Source organism: Blastomyces gilchristii, assembly GCF_000003855.2.
Source record: "Blastomyces gilchristii SLH14081 genomic scaffold supercont1.1, whole genome shotgun sequence".
NCBI lineage: Eukaryota > Fungi > Ascomycota > Eurotiomycetes > Onygenales > Ajellomycetaceae > Blastomyces > Blastomyces gilchristii.
Genome location: NW_003101682.1, coordinates 7795390 through 7812096, shown reverse-complemented (window position 1 = coordinate 7812096; position 16707 = coordinate 7795390). Strand labels below are relative to the sequence as shown.

Genomic DNA, 16707 nt, shown 5'->3' with positions numbered 1-16707 from the left:
AGAATCACTTTCTTAATTTTTCTAAGTCATGATCTCATTTTAAGATCTGATATATAGTCACTTTGCATGTTTTTTTAATGATTAGTCCCAGCAGGATTCATGCCAAGAAATGTATGGGACCAGACCAAATGAGACCAAACATGAAATTCATGGTCCCGGCGGCCAGTCTACACCCACGGATGTGGTGGGTTTTTAGCGTAGGCACGTGTATTCCATTTTGTTTCTAACTCCGCGCAACGAGTTTATTCCAACTTCTGTCGCCGCGGATAGTCAACAATTTGTTTTAACCTAAGGAGCCTGTTCCCTTTCATTTGATTTGGGCCATGGTCTGACGAATACAGACAGACGTCTGGCCCCACAAACATCCTGCTGTTCCAACATCCACCGTTGGAATATTTTAACACCGCTAATTCTGCTAATTTCATAAAGTATGCTATGCTCCCTGTCCCTTGATCTGTTAGGCCAATATGAGCAATATTATTTTAGACTCACACGACGAGAGAGTCCCTGTTGCTTTAAGGAGCGCATTTCCTACCAATAAATACTTCGTTCCCCAATGGATATGTACGAATCTGCTGAGAATATCTGGGATTCATTTCATCGTTGCTGCTTTATATAAAATTTACTCTGTAACCTGTTGGGAAGAATGGATTTATAGTGTGTGGGAACAATGCTTCGTACTTACAGTCGAAAAGGGAAGGGGAAAGATAATAAAACGAGGTTAATAGGGCTCTTGAATTCGATGGGCTCAAGTATATATAGATAATATTGTACAGTACAGACCGAACTGTCTGGGGAATAAACATTAACGTTGTTTATCTAGGGTAGGTGGAAACCCGCAAGGGCAAGGTAGCAAAAAGCAAAGAACCCTTCTCAGACCAAAGCCTCCTATGCCTTTCAAACATGAACAAACGGTGTATAGTAAAACATTCAGTCAAATCAAAATGAAAAGTCTTCTGATTTCTCTTAAAAAGGGAGAAAGAAGAAGAAAACAAAGAGTAAAAGAGAAACCAGTACAAAAATCTACGCCTGTCTATTATTGCCGTTAAGTCGCCATGCGCGCAGTGGTAGCTGTTGCACCTTCAGAACAGCGGGTCTGATATATAGGAAAAATGTAACTGCGCCGATAATTACACATATGATGTTGGTGGTATAATACCCGTCGCGATATACCTGGCAAACACCCTTGCCAGCTTCACAGCGATGCCTGTCCGCTTCAAGCGCGCAGGAAAATTGCGCCGTGAGGGGATCCTTTATGCCTGCGGGTGTTCGTGTGGGGGGTATGCAGGTTGCGCTCGTGAAGAGATCGACAAGTTTGAGAATGAAGAATTTGGGGAACGTTCCACCGAGGTTGGAGACACTGTGTGACAGATATTTAGCTTTAGATTATAAACCATTTTTCAGAAGGTATGGGGACTAGAAGGGTGATGAAAAGTGGGAAACTCACGTTGCGAGGAGGGTCATGTAAGTCCCGCCGATGGCGGGGTCGGCAATGCGTGCATGGAAGGCGGAAACAGCAACAAACATAACGGTCATCATGAACGTAGAGAAGACATGTTCGGCAATAACTACCAGGATATACCAGGTCGGCATTGGTCCGCCACCACTCGGGAAGACCATGACAACTGCCTGCGCGAGAAGTGCGGCAAACAGCCGGGCAACAAATGCCCAGCACCAGAGCCTCATTGGGGTATACTTGTTCGACCATTTGCCAGCATAGTATCCTAACCCGATCTCGAATGGGAAATCGATCAGGACGACGAGTGCCATGTTCTCTTGGCCAAAGCCCTGGTCAATTAGTTTTAGACTGGTCACGGCATCGTTGGCTTGGAAGCCGATTTTGGCGATGAGGTGGACAATGATAATGGTGTGAATGCTCTTCAGCTTCAATACACCCCACATGCTCTTATAGACTGCAAGGATGCCATCCCGATCGTTGGATTTCTCCTCTTTCTTCCGGATAGCTAGAACTAACGTGACAACGATATAGAACCACCCCCAGAATGTAAGGTAACCGCCCAAGGTTATAAGGCCAGTATTGCCATCCAGAGTGCGGAACCATTTGTTGGCGAAATCTTTCGAGTTCAAGGCCAAGAAGACAGTGTATGAAAGAAACTGGCCGGCAGTGAGACCAACCGTCTGGGCCGTGGAAGCGTAAGAGATATTCTGGGCCGACAAGAGGGAAATAGCCCAGCCGTCAACCGCAATATCCTGCGTCGCACATAGGAACACCAAGAGGAACCACCAGCCAGTAAAGTTCCAAACACCTGCACCACCATCTGCGCCAGCAGCTACCATCATTTTATCAATGCTACCTCCCAGATATAGCATTGCAATACCGGATATCATCTGGATGGGCGTGATCCAACTTTTCCTCCGCCCAAATCTTCGACTCCAAACAGCATCTACAATGGGACTCCAAAGCAGCTTCAGGGAATAAGGGTATGACGCAAGGGAGAATATGCCGATTTGGCCGTAGGAGAGGTAAGGTTTAAGAAGGAAAGGCACCGATCCACCAGCCAGCCCCATCGGCACACCCTGCAAAAAGTAGAGAAGACATAATAGTACAAAATTCCGCTTGTCGTGTACGGGTAGATCGCCAAAGCTCGTAGTTGTGGTGCCTGGAGTTTGTGGTGTGGGAGGTTCATGATTAAGCGAGAAATCCGATCTGTTCATGAGCCGGACTGTCTGGGTAGCTGAGGGAGCTGAGTCGAGGGAATTGTCCTTCCTCCGCATTTCAATAGTAGAAATCATGTCACTCTCGGCGTGGCCGTTTTCCCCGGCGGTTACGACGGCCAGGCCCGGCCTGTTGGAAGGGCGACGTTTGAGTGATCCCACCTTTTTAGAGCGCCTCATCTGAAGATTTCTTGGGTTTGGTTGACCAAACCGCGAGGGGGAAATCAGTTGTGCGCCTCGTTGATGACTTCACTGGGCCGGAATTCAGATACGTCTGTGTTGTTATTTGTACAATCCTCGTTCGTGTTCCGCTTTCCACTCTCCTCTTTCTTCAATATTTCCCGAAGCTTCTTGTAATCCTGCCAAGGAAACTTTATCGCGATGACCAGAGGCGGAAGAACTATTGGCTCTGTGACCCTGAAAGCGAGCGGAAGACAAGGGGCTGGAGTTGGACGTCCTGACCCTAGTCGGAATCAATGGTCTGGCAAGAGTCGGAAACATGGAGAGGCAAGCCGGAGGAAACGAAAGGCGATTTTTGCGCGGGAGGGAGGGATATGGCGGGAGTGCGGGCTCACCTTCAGAGGCGGCGTCCATGGGGCGGCGGAAATAATTTGAGGCAAGTTGGCCTCTGCGCGGATCTAATGGCTTAGCCCGCTGCCTAGATTGCGGATCACTGACGTGTTGGCTTTGTTACGTGCTGGCGGATGTGATAGGACAGACAGAAGCGGAGATGTGGATAAGCGGGGCTGACTAAGGGCTCAGGTAAGCAAGAGCCGCAGGGGCTCTGTTTCAATTTTAAAAACATAGATACATAACTTACATGGAGTGGCGGCCTCGTCCCAAAGACGCTGTCTCTTGCAGAGTTATGTAGACGAACTAGTAGCAAGACACAGACTTGGGCCGATGCGGGAGCATAAATTATGTTTATTTACATCAGATAGAGCGATTTAAATTGGGATCAATAATATAAATATCCTATATATTACCTGGCCAGGAGCCTCTTCCGCTTTTTTCACTATCCAACAGCATCTTCCCTCTATTCGCTAATGCAAACCCCATATCGAGCAACAATGACATCAGCACAAGGGAGTCCCCACGCTCATTTCTTTAGACATTTCCAACCACCTTCCTTCAGCGGAGAGTAGCCGGCTACTTTTTTGTCCTATGGTCGACTCGGACGCTGTGGCGCTATTTGCGATTCGTTCGCGGCCAGAAGTGGCAGCGCATGAGTAAAACAATGAACTTCCCTCATCACAATTGTCCACTGTTCAAATTGAAACCACCGCCTACCGCTCTATGACTTCTAACTAGTAAAAATTAAACAGCCACCCAAAAGAACCATTCAAGTCGATTGAGCAGACGCGTGAATGGATGACATTCAAGACCTACAAACAGGGGCCCCCAGATATCGTGGGCCGTTCTTTCAACTTCGCCATCTTGGACAAGTCGATTCCTGAAACGCAAGAGCAACTCATTGGCTACGTGAGCGTTAACATGGTAGTCCCCTGTCCTGAGATTAGACACTCACTTCCCCTTGAATCGTGGGCAAAGGGATATGCCACCGAGGCGTTGCAGATGATGTTGAAGATCTGGTGGGATCTCCCGAGGCGGAATGTTACTGAGCGCAGTGGAGGTGATAGTGGCGATGGTGAACGTGCGGACAAAATTTATGCCACTTGTTAGGCGGGAAATCATGTGGGTTCGAGATCGTCCAGGAGATCACCTATGGAGGTGATGATCTTCTTCTATTTGCTACAGAAAGGCCTAAAGCATAGAGAAATGCCCCTATAAAGAGGCCTGTGGCTAATGGTAACCTTTGCTGGGGTGGATGGTGCTGAATTCATGGATACGTGTGGTCTGTTATATGGTCTGTTTGTTTGACTTGGGTTATGTAACTTACTCGCTCTGGTTTACGTTGGGAACTGATAAGGCTTTGCTCGTCGATTTATTAAGGCTCATTTGTCACATTGTAAAATAAAGGAATGAATTTAACAACGATGTAACTTCAAATGTATCTCCAGGGACCAATGAAATTTGGCAATCGTTGACTACTAATTGATACAACGGTCCGCTATGTTTGGTACGGGGTCAAACTTGTGTATACAGAAAACTTGACCTCGCTAAGTGCGCCACTTGACCTCATTACATAATCATGACCCCGACCTCACACAATACAGTAATAATCAGTTGATAATTGACTTTCAACCTTTCAATTCATTCATCCACTCAGCTTATCAATCAATCAAAGCATGTATAGCTGATTCATAATCAATTAAATGAACTGATAAATTCATATAGAATATAAAGAGATATTTTACAGAATTTTAAAATATATCAAGATAAAAATATTTAATAATTTCAGTATTAAATTAATTTTAAATTGATTTTGAATTGATTTTGAATTAATTGTTAATTAATTATAGTAATAAAAATAAATTCAATCTATATATTTAAGTAATTAATAATTGATTGAAAATCAATTGATAATTAATTCAGTGTAAATTATATAAATACCTACTTTATTATTAAATTCAAGAATAATTTCAGTATTAAATTGATTTTGAATTGATTTTGAATTAATTCTGAATTAATTGTTAATTAATTATAGTAATAAAAATAAATTCAATCTGTATATTTAAGTAATTAACAATTGATTGAAAATCAGTTGATAATTGATGATAAATAATTGAGTGGTTTCAAATTACAAGAAAAGATGTATTGAGCGAGGTCAGGTAGTGGCACGGGCCACATTTGCGAGGTCAGCTTACATAGAGGTCAAGTGGCGCACTTAGCGAGGTCAAGTTTTCTGCTTCCTGGTCAAACTTTCAGGCAAACCTTGGGACATAGCCTCTGTAATCAGGGGGCCGACCAAATGAAGCCTTTCCTTGGCTCCGCCGTTTTCTAAGTCACTTGGTGTTGAATACAAAGTTTGGTGTCCTACTTAGGGATGCCATGTCGCGGGGCAATCAAGGGGCTAATCATCCTGGCTATGTGCCTTTGTCGGAATGGGTATCTCGGATGAATATGTCGGAAACATATGAATCTCATGTGTATCAAGATCTGCTTCTTATATTCTCTGTACTCTATCTATCCTAGCTAATTGCATACAAAATATGGCACTATTTATAGGAAAATGAATGTGTGAGCCAAGAAGCTAGCATTAGCAAGTATTTAATGAGCAATTGTAGTAGGCTGATGATGATAAGAAAAATAGTAGTAATACAATGTTGGTGGCGTTCATAGCGCATGACCTCTTATTTCCCAACAGCCTTTCATTGAAACAACACCTTGCCTTCAATAGGGCATACTAATTGGCATACCAGATCCAATAGAAACGTACAATGTGGAATGAATCCGCCTGCGATATAGCTACGAATTTGCATCTTCGTTTTATTTGGGCTGTAGTTTGCAATTGGAGTGGAATTTTCCAACGCATTCTATCTGAGGGAGGCACCTACTTTCCTATGACTTGGAAGCACTTGAAACTTCAAATTATAAATGCCATATCTAGATATCTTGCACCGAAAACAGAGAATCTTGGTATATGGGGGTCCAGCAATAAGGGGCATATCAATTTAGTATGCTTCATGAGCGCAGATGAATACAGAGATTATGGGCACACATTAACGTGAAGAAATTATGTCCAATATATCCTAGAACTTTTCAAGATCAAGAGCAACAACATGTCTATTTCCCGGCATCTCCATTTGTGCCCACAGCCCATACCCCTTCTGATAAGACAAGTCCTCCGGCACGCCAGAGAACACGTCCTTATACCCCTCCTGTCCGTCCTCCCATGTAAACGTCCACAAGCTACCACCGCTCTGGGTCAGGAAGTACTTGTTGTTGATCATGATGCTGCCCTGGATTTTAGTGAGGGAATGCTGGACAGCTCGAGAGGCAGTTGCGATGTTGTCGCCATCGACTTTAAGTAAGTGGCTGCTTTCGTCGAGATCCCAGTGTGTAAGGCGACCGGGGCCACTCGGAAACCATTCACCGGTAACAAGGCTTGGATGTACATTAGAGCTTCATTTCGACAGTATACGGGGGTGTATTTACTTCTATGAATATGTACGTACCTTGGAGGGTTGCTAGTCTTGTCAAGTCCAACGAAGGAGAAATGCAAATTTTTGACACCTTCTTTCGGCTGCCACTTGTAGGCTCGCACTTGCGGTAGGACATATCTGGAGCGAAAAATGTTAAAAAGAAAATCGGCGGCAACTGTCGAAAGGGATCTGTTTACCTGTAATTGTGTGCTTGATACTCATTTCCAACACGGCCAATACCGTCTCCGATGGCAACTTCGTAGATGTGCCTCAAATCGAAGACCAGAAGTCCCCCTGTAGTCGCGACCACATAGAGGTAATGCCCGTACCAGGCAATCCCACCAGCATGGAGGCCACTAAGCGCTTCGAAATTGGGCTTTGACCCACCCTCGGTCGGCCGAACAAGGAGGATATTGCGGTAGGCTCTCTCAGCTCCTTTATTCATGTTGATGAAGGAGATGCGCGGACCGCGTTTCCCATCATTATAATTATCCGAGTGCCAGGATATCAGGGTGGCGACGTCGCCTTCATAGTCACCCGTATCGGTTGCGTCTGCGGTCGTGGTTATGCCTTGAGGATACCACTTCCGTGTGTTGACATCATCATACCCATCGACGTCCTCCCACGTAAAAGCTTGCAGAGTGTGCTTCACATCTGGAGAAGAGTCTGGGTTTCTATGATTAGTGGTTGCCAGGACTTGTTTGACCGATTTGATGGGCAGGACCTTATCCAGGTCTTTTATATTGTCAGAGCATCCAGTTGCTTTGAGCTTGTAGTCGTTCACGGTGATGTTTTTGAATTCTGCGGCCGCTAGGGGCAGCGCGCAGAGGGCTGCAACCGCGGTGAGAAGCAGTGAAGGCAAGACCACCATGTTGTCTCTTGATAGTGGGTTGAGAGCGGGTTGGAAAAGTGTTTCTTGATTCTACATCATGCAGGCCAGGGCGAGCCCGGGATGGCCTCCAAGTCTTATATGTGCATGCTCAGCCATGTTGATCGTCGCCGCACGGGATGGCGAAACTTGATCACTCAATTCCAAGTTTGCTTCTGCATGTGTGTATGTTACTCTTTTGTGTGCTGTGCAAGCGACTTGAAACGTCCTAAGATCACGAACTTTGCTGACACAAGTGGAATCGGTGCTGACAGCGATTGGCCTTGCACTTGATCGAATTGGTCTGCGCCTCGTCTAGGCTGTTGCAGAGTGTCGAAGAGCATTGTGTGATGTCTGTTATTGGTGGATGAGGAGGTTAAGCGGGTTGTGGGGGTACGAGGTATCCTAATAGAGGGGACAAGCGACACAAGCTTGGTACGGTACAAAAAATTATGCATGAATAAAATATGCACCAGGCGTGTATTTTACACGTGCCAAGGAATTTATTACCACGCTCAAGCCTTGGCATCAACATCACCAAACAATCGATGTTGATCATCAGCACAACATCCACGACGAGACGGACAACCTAGGAAAACCCAATGCCCGTATCTGCGTGGTAAATGACGTCGCTATGTCTGTAGATGTGCTGGATACCACTGTGCCTGACATAGACGACGTGTCAAGCGGCCTCGACGATGAAATCGCCGCACTACGTGCCCAGAGTCAGTTCACCCTTCGTTCCCGCCCGGCGTTTGTTATTGCTGACAGCATTCATAGTCCACAATCTCTCCAATCGCAGGCAACTCCTTTCATCAAGCCTCCTATCGACCAATACCGTACAAGATGTGCTGGCTCAGCATGTTCCGCTCGGGTTGGAAAAGGATATAGAACCTGTCATCCTGAGTAGCGGAAAGCATGCCCAAACCAACCACCATCGCATTACCTTCTCCGTTACATCCTTTCCTTTTAAGGACCCTTCGCCTCACGCGGCGTCATCCAACTTACTAGGTATTCGAATTGACATCTGCACGCGCCATGGAACCTTTGTTAAACCATACTATCTACTGTTAAAACGCGTTGGCGGACCGGAGAAGAAGTTCCTCCAAGTACATCGCCATACCATTCCTATCTTCGTACCATTGACTCAGCTGGAACAAAGATACCTTTCTGTGCCCCGTGGCACAAATGGAGCGGATTCCGCAATTGCGAAATCGCGCAAGACTCCAAAGCAGGATTTGCGTAGCCTCGTGCGAGAATTAAGGCAGGAGCTGGTCGCTTGGCATTTGCGCTGCGATGCGCTCAAGTGGTTACAAGAGGAACTTGGTATCCCGGACGAGAGCGGCATGGATGAGTCGCAGGTGTCGCAGCGCAACCTTCATGACGACCCGCGGCCTGAAAGCGATTTGGGGATTGTATCCGTTAATGCAACCGCTATCGAGACGAGATACATTCGCATTGAATGGCGGGATGGCCGTGTAGGCCGCATAAAACTCTCCAACAAGGGATATGTGGAGCGCGCTATTATCATTGGTGATGAGGGCAGAGATAAAGTGACCGAAAACTTACTGACAGGGGGTGACGGGCGGATCGAAAGTGCAATTGAAAGGTTGCGCGGTGCCTTGAAACCTGGATGAGTGGGTCATACATAGCGGCTAATTCGGAATAATTGAAAACCTAACGCATTGTGTCATTGTCACATATGCCCAACCTAGCTGTATGATGACATTTATGCTCGTTGATTGGCCGCTGTGGTTTCTACTGACATGTCCCTCTCCCCGATTGCCAGGCTCTATCCGCAGTGAGAACCCATCTCGTGGTATTTATTACCAAGTACATGCACACTACGGCGATCACTACTGGTTCTTAATCATAATCAGTCGCATGCGGGCTCATCATTACGTTGAAACATCCGCGTACGCTCTGCGTATCCACCGCTAGCAGCTGTAGCCTCGATTTATTACTAATGGTCCCTAACTACTATCTAAAGCGTACGGCTGGATACCCTTTCTCCACTTTATCTCGAAAAGTAGATGCCAATATAGTCGCTGGAACTCGAGGGCTAGACGCCAAAGTACCAGTTCCATATCCTGTATTCGTTTGAAGTTTCGTTTTTTGGTCACCTCTCGAATTTTAGGGTTACAGGAATTGGACCGTTTCAAAATGAGTTAACCGAGGGAGTTCAATACTAAAAGTACTGGGAGTTGGACGGCCTTAAAGCCTCTGGCGAGAAAATCGCGATGCGATCTCGGCATCCTCTGAGCCATCGCCTATTACTGGCAAGCACTGGGAAGACGCCCCACCTTTTTTTTAAGCGAAAAAATGTCTGTACATGAGCTCTCTCACCAGCCGGTCGTTCAGGCTTTTGCCTACGCTTATCGTTCATCTTTGTTTCGGTAGTGAGCGATGAAAATGGGGAGAACAGGAGGGGATATGGACGCAACAACCCTTCCACTTTCTCACCAGTGCTGAAGGAGTCACCCAGTCCAGGACGATGCGTCACGTTAAAGGGAATTGCGATGGGAACGAATTTGACAGGTGGAATATCAAAAATACCCTATTGCTGATAAGCAGCTTTGCAAGGTAGTTGAACAGAAGTCGCACGATGATAAGGGGGAGTTGTGGAGAATTGAACGACGATAATATTAGTAGTAAAAATAAAATATTTAGCGGTTGCGCTTTTTTTCATTGTTGCATTTTCATAGATCTAATTTTATGACGTCGAGTATCGCTCCAAAAGTTGACACTGGAACCTTTGCCATAACTCTCGTGGTGTAGCCGGAAGAAGTTTGTTTTGTCAAAGTTGAACATTACGTACATACTCTTTAGTCTTGAGAGTTAGAGGCTTTTAGCGCTGTTAATTGGATCATGCAAGTCTCCCACCAGCATCAAAATGACAACACCTGAATCAGATTCATGGGGAATTAACAAATACCCATGGATTTCATCGAGAACAGGCGGCAGCTTTATTCTAAACAAGGTCCCATTCATGTTAATAAAAATGGCTAGATTTGAAGAGGTGTAGAATTAACTAGAGGTTGTCTAAAACGTATTTCTGATTTGGATTTTTATTTATTTTTCATGGCAGCTGCCAGCGTTTGCGAGGTCGATTGTATTCATCCGGTTGTTTAAAATGCAACCGTGGAAAAGTTAATGGAGTACAAAATCAATTTTTTGTGAAGCATACTACATTAAAATCGTATCTGGCAGGTTGATGTGGGATTCTGTGTAATGTCAGATATAGATATTGGGTGACGTAGTGTCAATTTGTAACATAGCAACGAGTTCGTGAAACATCTTTCTCAAACCTCAGAAATGACCAATATGCGGAGTGCTTCCCACGAACATCTGCCATTTTTCATGGGAACTACTAAATTAAATCAAAACCGCTCCACATAATTCTCCGATCTCAAAATTGTGATGGTCGTGTCCTCAATTTAGTGTACAAAGGATCGCAAGGGGTTAAAGGATTTGTTTTGAAGTGTCATTCATGGATGGGCATTGCGCTAGTTGGGACGGGGAATTTTAAGCTTAAATGAACCCCTGCAGGCACGAACCCCTGCAGGCACGTTTTTGAGCCCCAAAACTTTAATCATGTTCCAGTTACACCTGAAGTGTTTCCCCGCATTCAGGAGACGTCATTAAGACAATGACACAATTCGCGTTTTAACTTAAAGAGGCTTTGAAAATTCGCATGGTTCAAAATTAGAATATGTATCAGAATTTGATAAGTGAAGTAGAACAAGTAGAAGAAGAGGAATGACTGTACTCGTCCTCGTTATTACGAGTCATTGTCGGTGACCTATATATAATGATCTATGGTAGACTTTATTATGTTGGTCAAGTAAGTATGTGATCGTTCTCTAAGCACTAGAGTAAATCGAACAGAATGATTAGAGGGTAGGTCTTCACAGAGGCTTGTCGAATCAGTATTACAAAACAAGGTAGAATAGAGGGATCGCAAGTCGAATTAACTTAATATATAGTTTGGTATGTACGGCTGAATGAAATATTACACTAAATATTATGGGCAAAAACAGATCGCTTAAATCTGCTTCTATTTTTTGCCCTTTTTCTTGACACCTTTCCTCTATACAAAGTAAACAAAACCAATCATGTTATGCAACAAAAATGAAAAAACCAAACGAAAAGAAAAACTGAATGAGAACCATGCAACAGAAAATGAGGGGTATAGAACTGGCATCATGTCGTAAAACAGGGGATGAAAGGGCCGTTAAAAGGTAGAAAGGAGTACGAGTTATATGCAGAGTTGATATGGGGTGGATACTTAGGGGAGCGTGAAAGTGTCGGACTCTTCATAAACCGGACCGCATATCAATGGGAGCCGTGGGTGCCGGAGTGCCAGGGCGTATTGCAGACAGAGAGCAAAGGGGAGCGCACCAAGGTTGATTCATGAGATGCGCGTCGTGTTGTGTGAGTCGAGATTAATCAGGTCTCTCTGCATATTCCTCCGAAAATGAAATCACTGGCAATGGAACATAAGAGATACCCGTGTCGATTTCCAATCTTTTTCTAACAATCGCTTCTTCAAGCATCCACCTCATTCTCAGGTGTTGTTTTCGACTGAGAAACCACGCATTAGCAGCTGCAGTCTCGTTGTCACAACGGCTGACAAGGTTCTGGAATGCGTTCTCATGTACTTGGGCCACTTTGCTGGCTTTCTTCTCCTGCTTGGACACTGTTTCTAGGTATTTCCGTTCTTGGGTGTCTCGGAGCACTTTGATCTTTGATATATGGAGAGTATCCATCCTGTCCCGTTCGCGGTACTTTTCGAGTAGATGGTCCCTATCTTTTTGAGTGACTTGGCGGTGGGGTTGATGGATATAAGAGTGGTTGTCAACATCGTTATTCGAAAGCCTGGATTCGGAATTTCGCGGAGCGTTACTGAGGTAACCTTCCATATGGAGGATACGCATCTCTAGAGTTTGCCTTTCTCGCCGTAGTTCCTCAACTAGATCGAGTTCAGCGCTAAGTTGAAGCTCCTCAAGTCGATTTGCTTCTTGCATATTCTAAAAGTGTAAAGTTAACACAGAATAATACGCAGGTTTAAAACCTAAAGCACACTAACCTGGTCATCTATATCACGTTCCACTTTCTCATATTCCCTTCTCTTCAAAGATTTCGACTCTTCGTGCCTGAGATAAAGAGTTTCGAGTGCTTCTTCCTTGAATGCCAGGAATCGGTCTCGTTGGGCTTTCTGAGCACTACGCAATTCTTGTATTTTAGGGCAATTCAAAGTCTTCATCGTAGCAAGCTTATCAACATTATTGCTATGATTGAACGAGGGGTTATTATTCGACTGCGGGGTCTGGTTTCCCAATTTGGACTGCGAATCTAGGAATTGTAGGTTGTCAAGGCCTGGCGTGATGGATCTGGTTTCGGACCATACAGGAGAGGTAGGTGTTGAGACGGCTGTAGCGGAACGCCTTCTAAAATTCGGAAATTTTCCAAAGGATAACCTGAAACTACTAAACCTCACCCTTCGCTCACGACTACCCTGTTTCACGAACGATAAACTTGACCTGTAACACTGTCCGGGCCTTGACACCGGCGAAATGGATGGCTGCTCTACAACGGAGCCGTGCGATGTTGGGCGCGTGGAAATGGAGGTAGCAGAATACATACTGCTGGCGATTTCATTGCTTGAGGATATAGTTGGCGGAGAAGACACATTATTGTTATTTGCATGAGGAGAGCTGGTTGAAGTAAGGGGAGAAGATTCCAAGTTAAGGTGAGAAGACTGATTGGGAAAATGGTTCGCCAATTGGGACATATCGAACTGTGGATGTATAGCATTAGAGGTCTCTAAACCAATCCCTTGGGCTATACTGATAAGCTCTTTTTCCACGTCTTCTTCCGCCTGGCTAGGTGGGATTTGTAGAACAACCTCATGGTATTGGCGTTGGTTGACTGGGGGGCAACTGCTAGGTTCGATGTCGTTTTCCACGAAGGATAGTGGTAAGCTTTCTGGCGCCATCGCCGTCGCTATGTCCATGGTTTAAGATCGATAGAGGTAAACCAGCAAACAGGGTACCCGCGACGGCGTTTCGAACCGACAATCGTGATGGACATTAGATAGGGGCAAGGGTGACGAAATGATTAACTAGTAGGGATAGATGGCTGGCGACGACTTGCGAGCCGCTAGCTCTCGAACTCAAGGGGTTTCGAATGCACCTGAGATGGGATATGAAAAAAGGTTCTAGATGCAGTTTGGCCGGAGAAAGAGGTTGGAAAGACTGGATGCGAGCTGCAAGCTGCAACACAAACAGGTTTGCGCCCATTCCAACCCAAAAAATCATACAGGGCGGGATGCACGGGATGCACGTGATTCTCAGCAAAAGGAGTGGGCCGAGGATAAACTAGTCCTTCTTTAGTAGGTGACACATGCGGATTAACCGATTTGAGCTAGATTAACGAGGGAGGAGTTGACCCCGACTTGGCGTCGTCCAAACCGCGGTGGAATAGGATAAAATCTGAAAGAGGCAGAGGGGCAATTGACAGTGTGTGTACGCCTCTACGAAGTGGGTTTGGCATAAAAACACTAATGTTTGGTAAAGCTGTTTGTCTGGCATTTGCCAATTCCAGCATGACAGCGTAACCCCTAGCAACCTTCAGCGGATTTATCTATTCTCACCTAACCGTGCCATGCTTACTCACTCTCTCTAGTGAGTGTGCCACAGTTAGACTGACCGTGTGACCGTGTCTGGGACCAGGACCAGATTTTTTGATAGTCTCATTACCAATTTGACTGATCCCATTACACAGTTTTAACATTAGATAGTAGTCTCATACTGTCTCAGTGAGACTTACTGTCTACTCTTATCACATTTTTTAAATGAGATCATGATTTTCACTTCTCAATTTAAATTATTTTTATTACTTTAAATAACTTTAAATCTTATTTAAGTATTATTAAAAAATATTACTTTTTAAAAAATTAAAAATAGTCTAAAAAACCTTAAAATGTCTAAAAATAGTAACTTTATATCAAGAATGAAATTAAATGAGATTAAATGAAATCACTTTCTTATTTTTTTCAAGTCATGATTTCATTTTAAGATTTGATATATAGTCACTTTACATGCTTTTTTAATAACTAGTCTCAGCAGAATTCATATCAAGAAATGTATGAGATCAGATTAAATGAAATTAAATGTGAAATTCATAGTTTCAGTAGTCAGTCTATCTGTAAGTTTACTCTTACAGTGTGTGTGTAATTTCATCTGAATTATGCTACTCTTGAAGATTTTGTTCAACTGTCTTATTAAATCAGATGTAAGAGTATTCTTCACATCTTCTAAGATTTTAACTGCTGTATTAATTTAATGATATAGTTTTGCAATCATCTCTGAGAAGATTAATTATAAGAAGACAGTTAATAATTGATCTGCAGATAACAGAGTAAACTTTAAAGTGATTATATACATTATTATCACTATTGTATATGTTGAGATTCAGAGCATCATTAATGATAAAAGGTCTCAATTAATTGAGAATTATATTGTGATTAACTGAATACATTTCATAGTTAGTAAAACCAGCTCTTATAGTATTAGATTTAAATATTTACAGTTGAACACTCTTCAGATTAGTAAGAAATTGTCTGTCATCATACTGCTTATATCTGTAGTAGACAGCCTCATTAACTGTCTTTGTATAATAATACTTATACTGCTGAAAAGATATATTATCAAGAGATTGTAGAATATAACTTATATAAGATGAGAATTCAAACAGAATAATCTTATAAAGATTACAGTATTGAATAAATTCTTCTATGAAATGAGAATTATAATTATTCATTAATGGCAGTTGATAACTACTTATTTGACACTTTTTTATCATCTTATTAAACTGCTTGATTCATTCAAATTCAATCTCATCATTTGTAAAGTCAGACTCAGATACAGTGATAATGTAGTTATTAGATAAGTTGAAGTATATATATCAATTCTCTAGATGAATCTTTGATTTCATTATAATCAATGAATTCAATACTGTGTTATCTGTATTAATACACTTCATCACTGTTATTAATCTGCAGAAGTATAATAACTGTATAACAGAATTCATGTCTTTAAGAGCAGTTATAACTCACTATTCATATTCTTCTTCTTCTTGAAATTCAATCTCATCAAAGTTGTAGATATTGCAGTGAAAAAAATGATATTAATTGAAGACAGCTTTATATCAATTAAATCAGTTAATAATGAAGCTTATATTCTCACAAGACACTTATTTTGAATTCATGAGCTTTTGCTTAACTCATTCATAATCTGACAGACATTTAATGAATTGATATACTCACATCTTGCTTACTATGAGAGATGCAGTCTCTGAATCTGTATAATGCTGTCTTAATATACAGTTCACAGCAGCTTTGATATACTTGATAATAAGCAGACAAAAATTAATATTCAATTAATAAATTCATATCTTAATTATCTCTTTCTAACTGTCATTCAATACTCAATTCAGTGAAACTCTTATAGTTCTTGATTTCTTTCTGTTAATTCTCTCATATAAGATAGTATATAAGACTTTGAATTCTTGTAACAGAAATGTGATTTTTAATTTTAAATTATTTTTATATGTGTTAATAGCTCTTTGCAACTGCTTCTCAGTGTAATTAGAAGATTTAGACATGATTATAATTAATAATGATTATTTGAAGATAAAGAATGAAGATATTGAAAATATTTTCTATACAGTGTGATTTTCTGTACACTGTGATACACTCACTAGAGAGAGTGAGTAAGCATGACACAGTTAAAGACTAAGATATCAATTGACAGATCTTATACTATTGATGAAAATGATCATCAGATTACTTCCGTAGGCTCATTTTAATACTATTTATAAGTATAAGAGAGGATGTTTTAGCGTTCTCTTGACTATTAGAGAATCTTAACAAGCATATTGAGATTCAATTTAGCTGAACCTCACACTGTGTACAGAAATGATTGTAAAACTATCTTAATGCATATGAGTCTCTGTGTATAAAGACATTGCAGAGCTAAGCTCAAAACAGAAGACTCTGTAAGATTGATTTTACAGCTTATTAATAGAAGGAATAGAACTGTAACTGCAGTGAAA

At 42.7% G+C, this 16707-nt stretch overlaps 6 protein-coding genes across 7 annotated transcripts; 3 read left to right on the top strand and 3 right to left on the bottom strand.

Moving 5' to 3' along the window:
- Positions 1–585: 585 nt before the first annotated feature.
- BDBG_00832 lies at positions 586–4647 on the bottom strand. 2 transcript variants are annotated; one of them, XM_031720070.1, is made up of 4 exons: positions 4205–4647; positions 4066–4154; positions 1448–3979; positions 586–1360 (listed from the first exon to the last, which is right to left on the bottom strand). In XM_031720070.1, exons 3-4 carry the CDS (start codon positions 2854–2856, stop codon positions 1024–1026), a joined length of 1746 nt encoding a protein of 581 aa, XP_031576066.1. In that variant the 5' UTR covers positions 2857–3979; positions 4066–4154; positions 4205–4647; the 3' UTR covers positions 586–1023. The 2 variants fall into 2 exon arrangements, with proteins under 2 accessions (XP_031576066.1, XP_002629586.1); XM_002629540.2 differs by having other exon boundaries at positions 4066–4647.
- BDBG_16206 (uncharacterized protein) lies at positions 3058–3291 on the top strand (the record flags this gene model as incomplete). The annotated part of the gene is made up of 1 exon (XM_031724204.1): positions 3058–3291. The coding sequence occupies one exon, from the start codon at positions 3058–3060 to the stop codon at positions 3289–3291; it is 234 nt and encodes a 77-aa protein (XP_031576065.1).
- Positions 3841–4359, top strand: BDBG_00831 (N-acetyltransferase; the record flags this gene model as incomplete). Its single annotated transcript, XM_002629539.1, has 2 exons — positions 3841–3905; positions 4002–4359. 2 exons carry the CDS (start codon positions 3841–3843, stop codon positions 4357–4359), a joined length of 423 nt encoding a protein of 140 aa, XP_002629585.1.
- Positions 4648–5812: 1165 nt separating the features above from the next.
- BDBG_00830 (uncharacterized protein) lies at positions 5813–8017 on the bottom strand. The gene is made up of 3 exons (XM_031720069.1): positions 6920–8017; positions 6756–6860; positions 5813–6684 (listed from the first exon to the last, which is right to left on the bottom strand). The coding sequence occupies exons 1-3, from the start codon at positions 7591–7593 to the stop codon at positions 6330–6332; spliced, it is 1134 nt and encodes a 377-aa protein (XP_031576064.1). The 5' UTR covers positions 7594–8017; the 3' UTR covers positions 5813–6329.
- A 106-nt stretch (positions 8018–8123) lies between these two features.
- BDBG_00829 (uncharacterized protein) lies at positions 8124–10886 on the top strand. The gene is made up of 2 exons (XM_031720068.1): positions 8124–8315; positions 8371–10886. Exons 1-2 carry the CDS (start codon positions 8225–8227, stop codon positions 9225–9227), a joined length of 948 nt encoding a protein of 315 aa, XP_031576063.1. The 5' UTR covers positions 8124–8224; the 3' UTR covers positions 9228–10886.
- A 361-nt stretch (positions 10887–11247) lies between these two features.
- BDBG_00827 (uncharacterized protein) lies at positions 11248–14067 on the bottom strand. Its single transcript, XM_002629535.2, has 2 exons — positions 12680–14067; positions 11248–12620 (listed from the first exon to the last, which is right to left on the bottom strand). The coding sequence occupies exons 1-2, from the start codon at positions 13604–13606 to the stop codon at positions 12036–12038; spliced, it is 1512 nt and encodes a 503-aa protein (XP_002629581.1). The 5' UTR covers positions 13607–14067; the 3' UTR covers positions 11248–12035.
- Between the last annotated feature and the right edge of the window lie 2640 nt (positions 14068–16707).

Coding starts and splice junctions, on each gene's coding strand:
- BDBG_00832 (XM_002629540.2), bottom strand. CDS start 2,856: ATGAGGCGCTCTAAAAAGGTGGGATCACTCAAACGTCGCCCTTCCAAC. Junction 1,361..1,447: donor TACATGACCCTCCTCGCAAC/GTGAGTTTCCCA, acceptor TCTGTCACACAG/TGTCTCCAACCTCGGTGGAA.
- BDBG_00830 (XM_031720069.1), bottom strand. CDS start 7,593: ATGGTGGTCTTGCCTTCACTGCTTCTCACCGCGGTTGCAGCCCTCTGC. Junction 6,861..6,919: donor TATCAAGCACACAATTACAG/GTAAACAGATCC, acceptor TTTTCGCTCCAG/ATATGTCCTACCGCAAGTGC. Junction 6,685..6,755: donor AAGACTAGCAACCCTCCAAG/GTACGTACATAT, acceptor TGTACATCCAAG/CCTTGTTACCGGTGAATGGT.
- BDBG_00829 (XM_031720068.1), top strand. CDS start 8,225: ATGTCTGTAGATGTGCTGGATACCACTGTGCCTGACATAGACGACGTG. Junction 8,316..8,370: donor CGCCGCACTACGTGCCCAGA/GTCAGTTCACCC, acceptor CAGCATTCATAG/TCCACAATCTCTCCAATCGC.
- BDBG_00827 (XM_002629535.2), bottom strand. CDS start 13,606: ATGGACATAGCGACGGCGATGGCGCCAGAAAGCTTACCACTATCCTTC. Junction 12,621..12,679: donor AACGTGATATAGATGACCAG/GTTAGTGTGCTT, acceptor TTACACTTTTAG/AATATGCAAGAAGCAAATCG.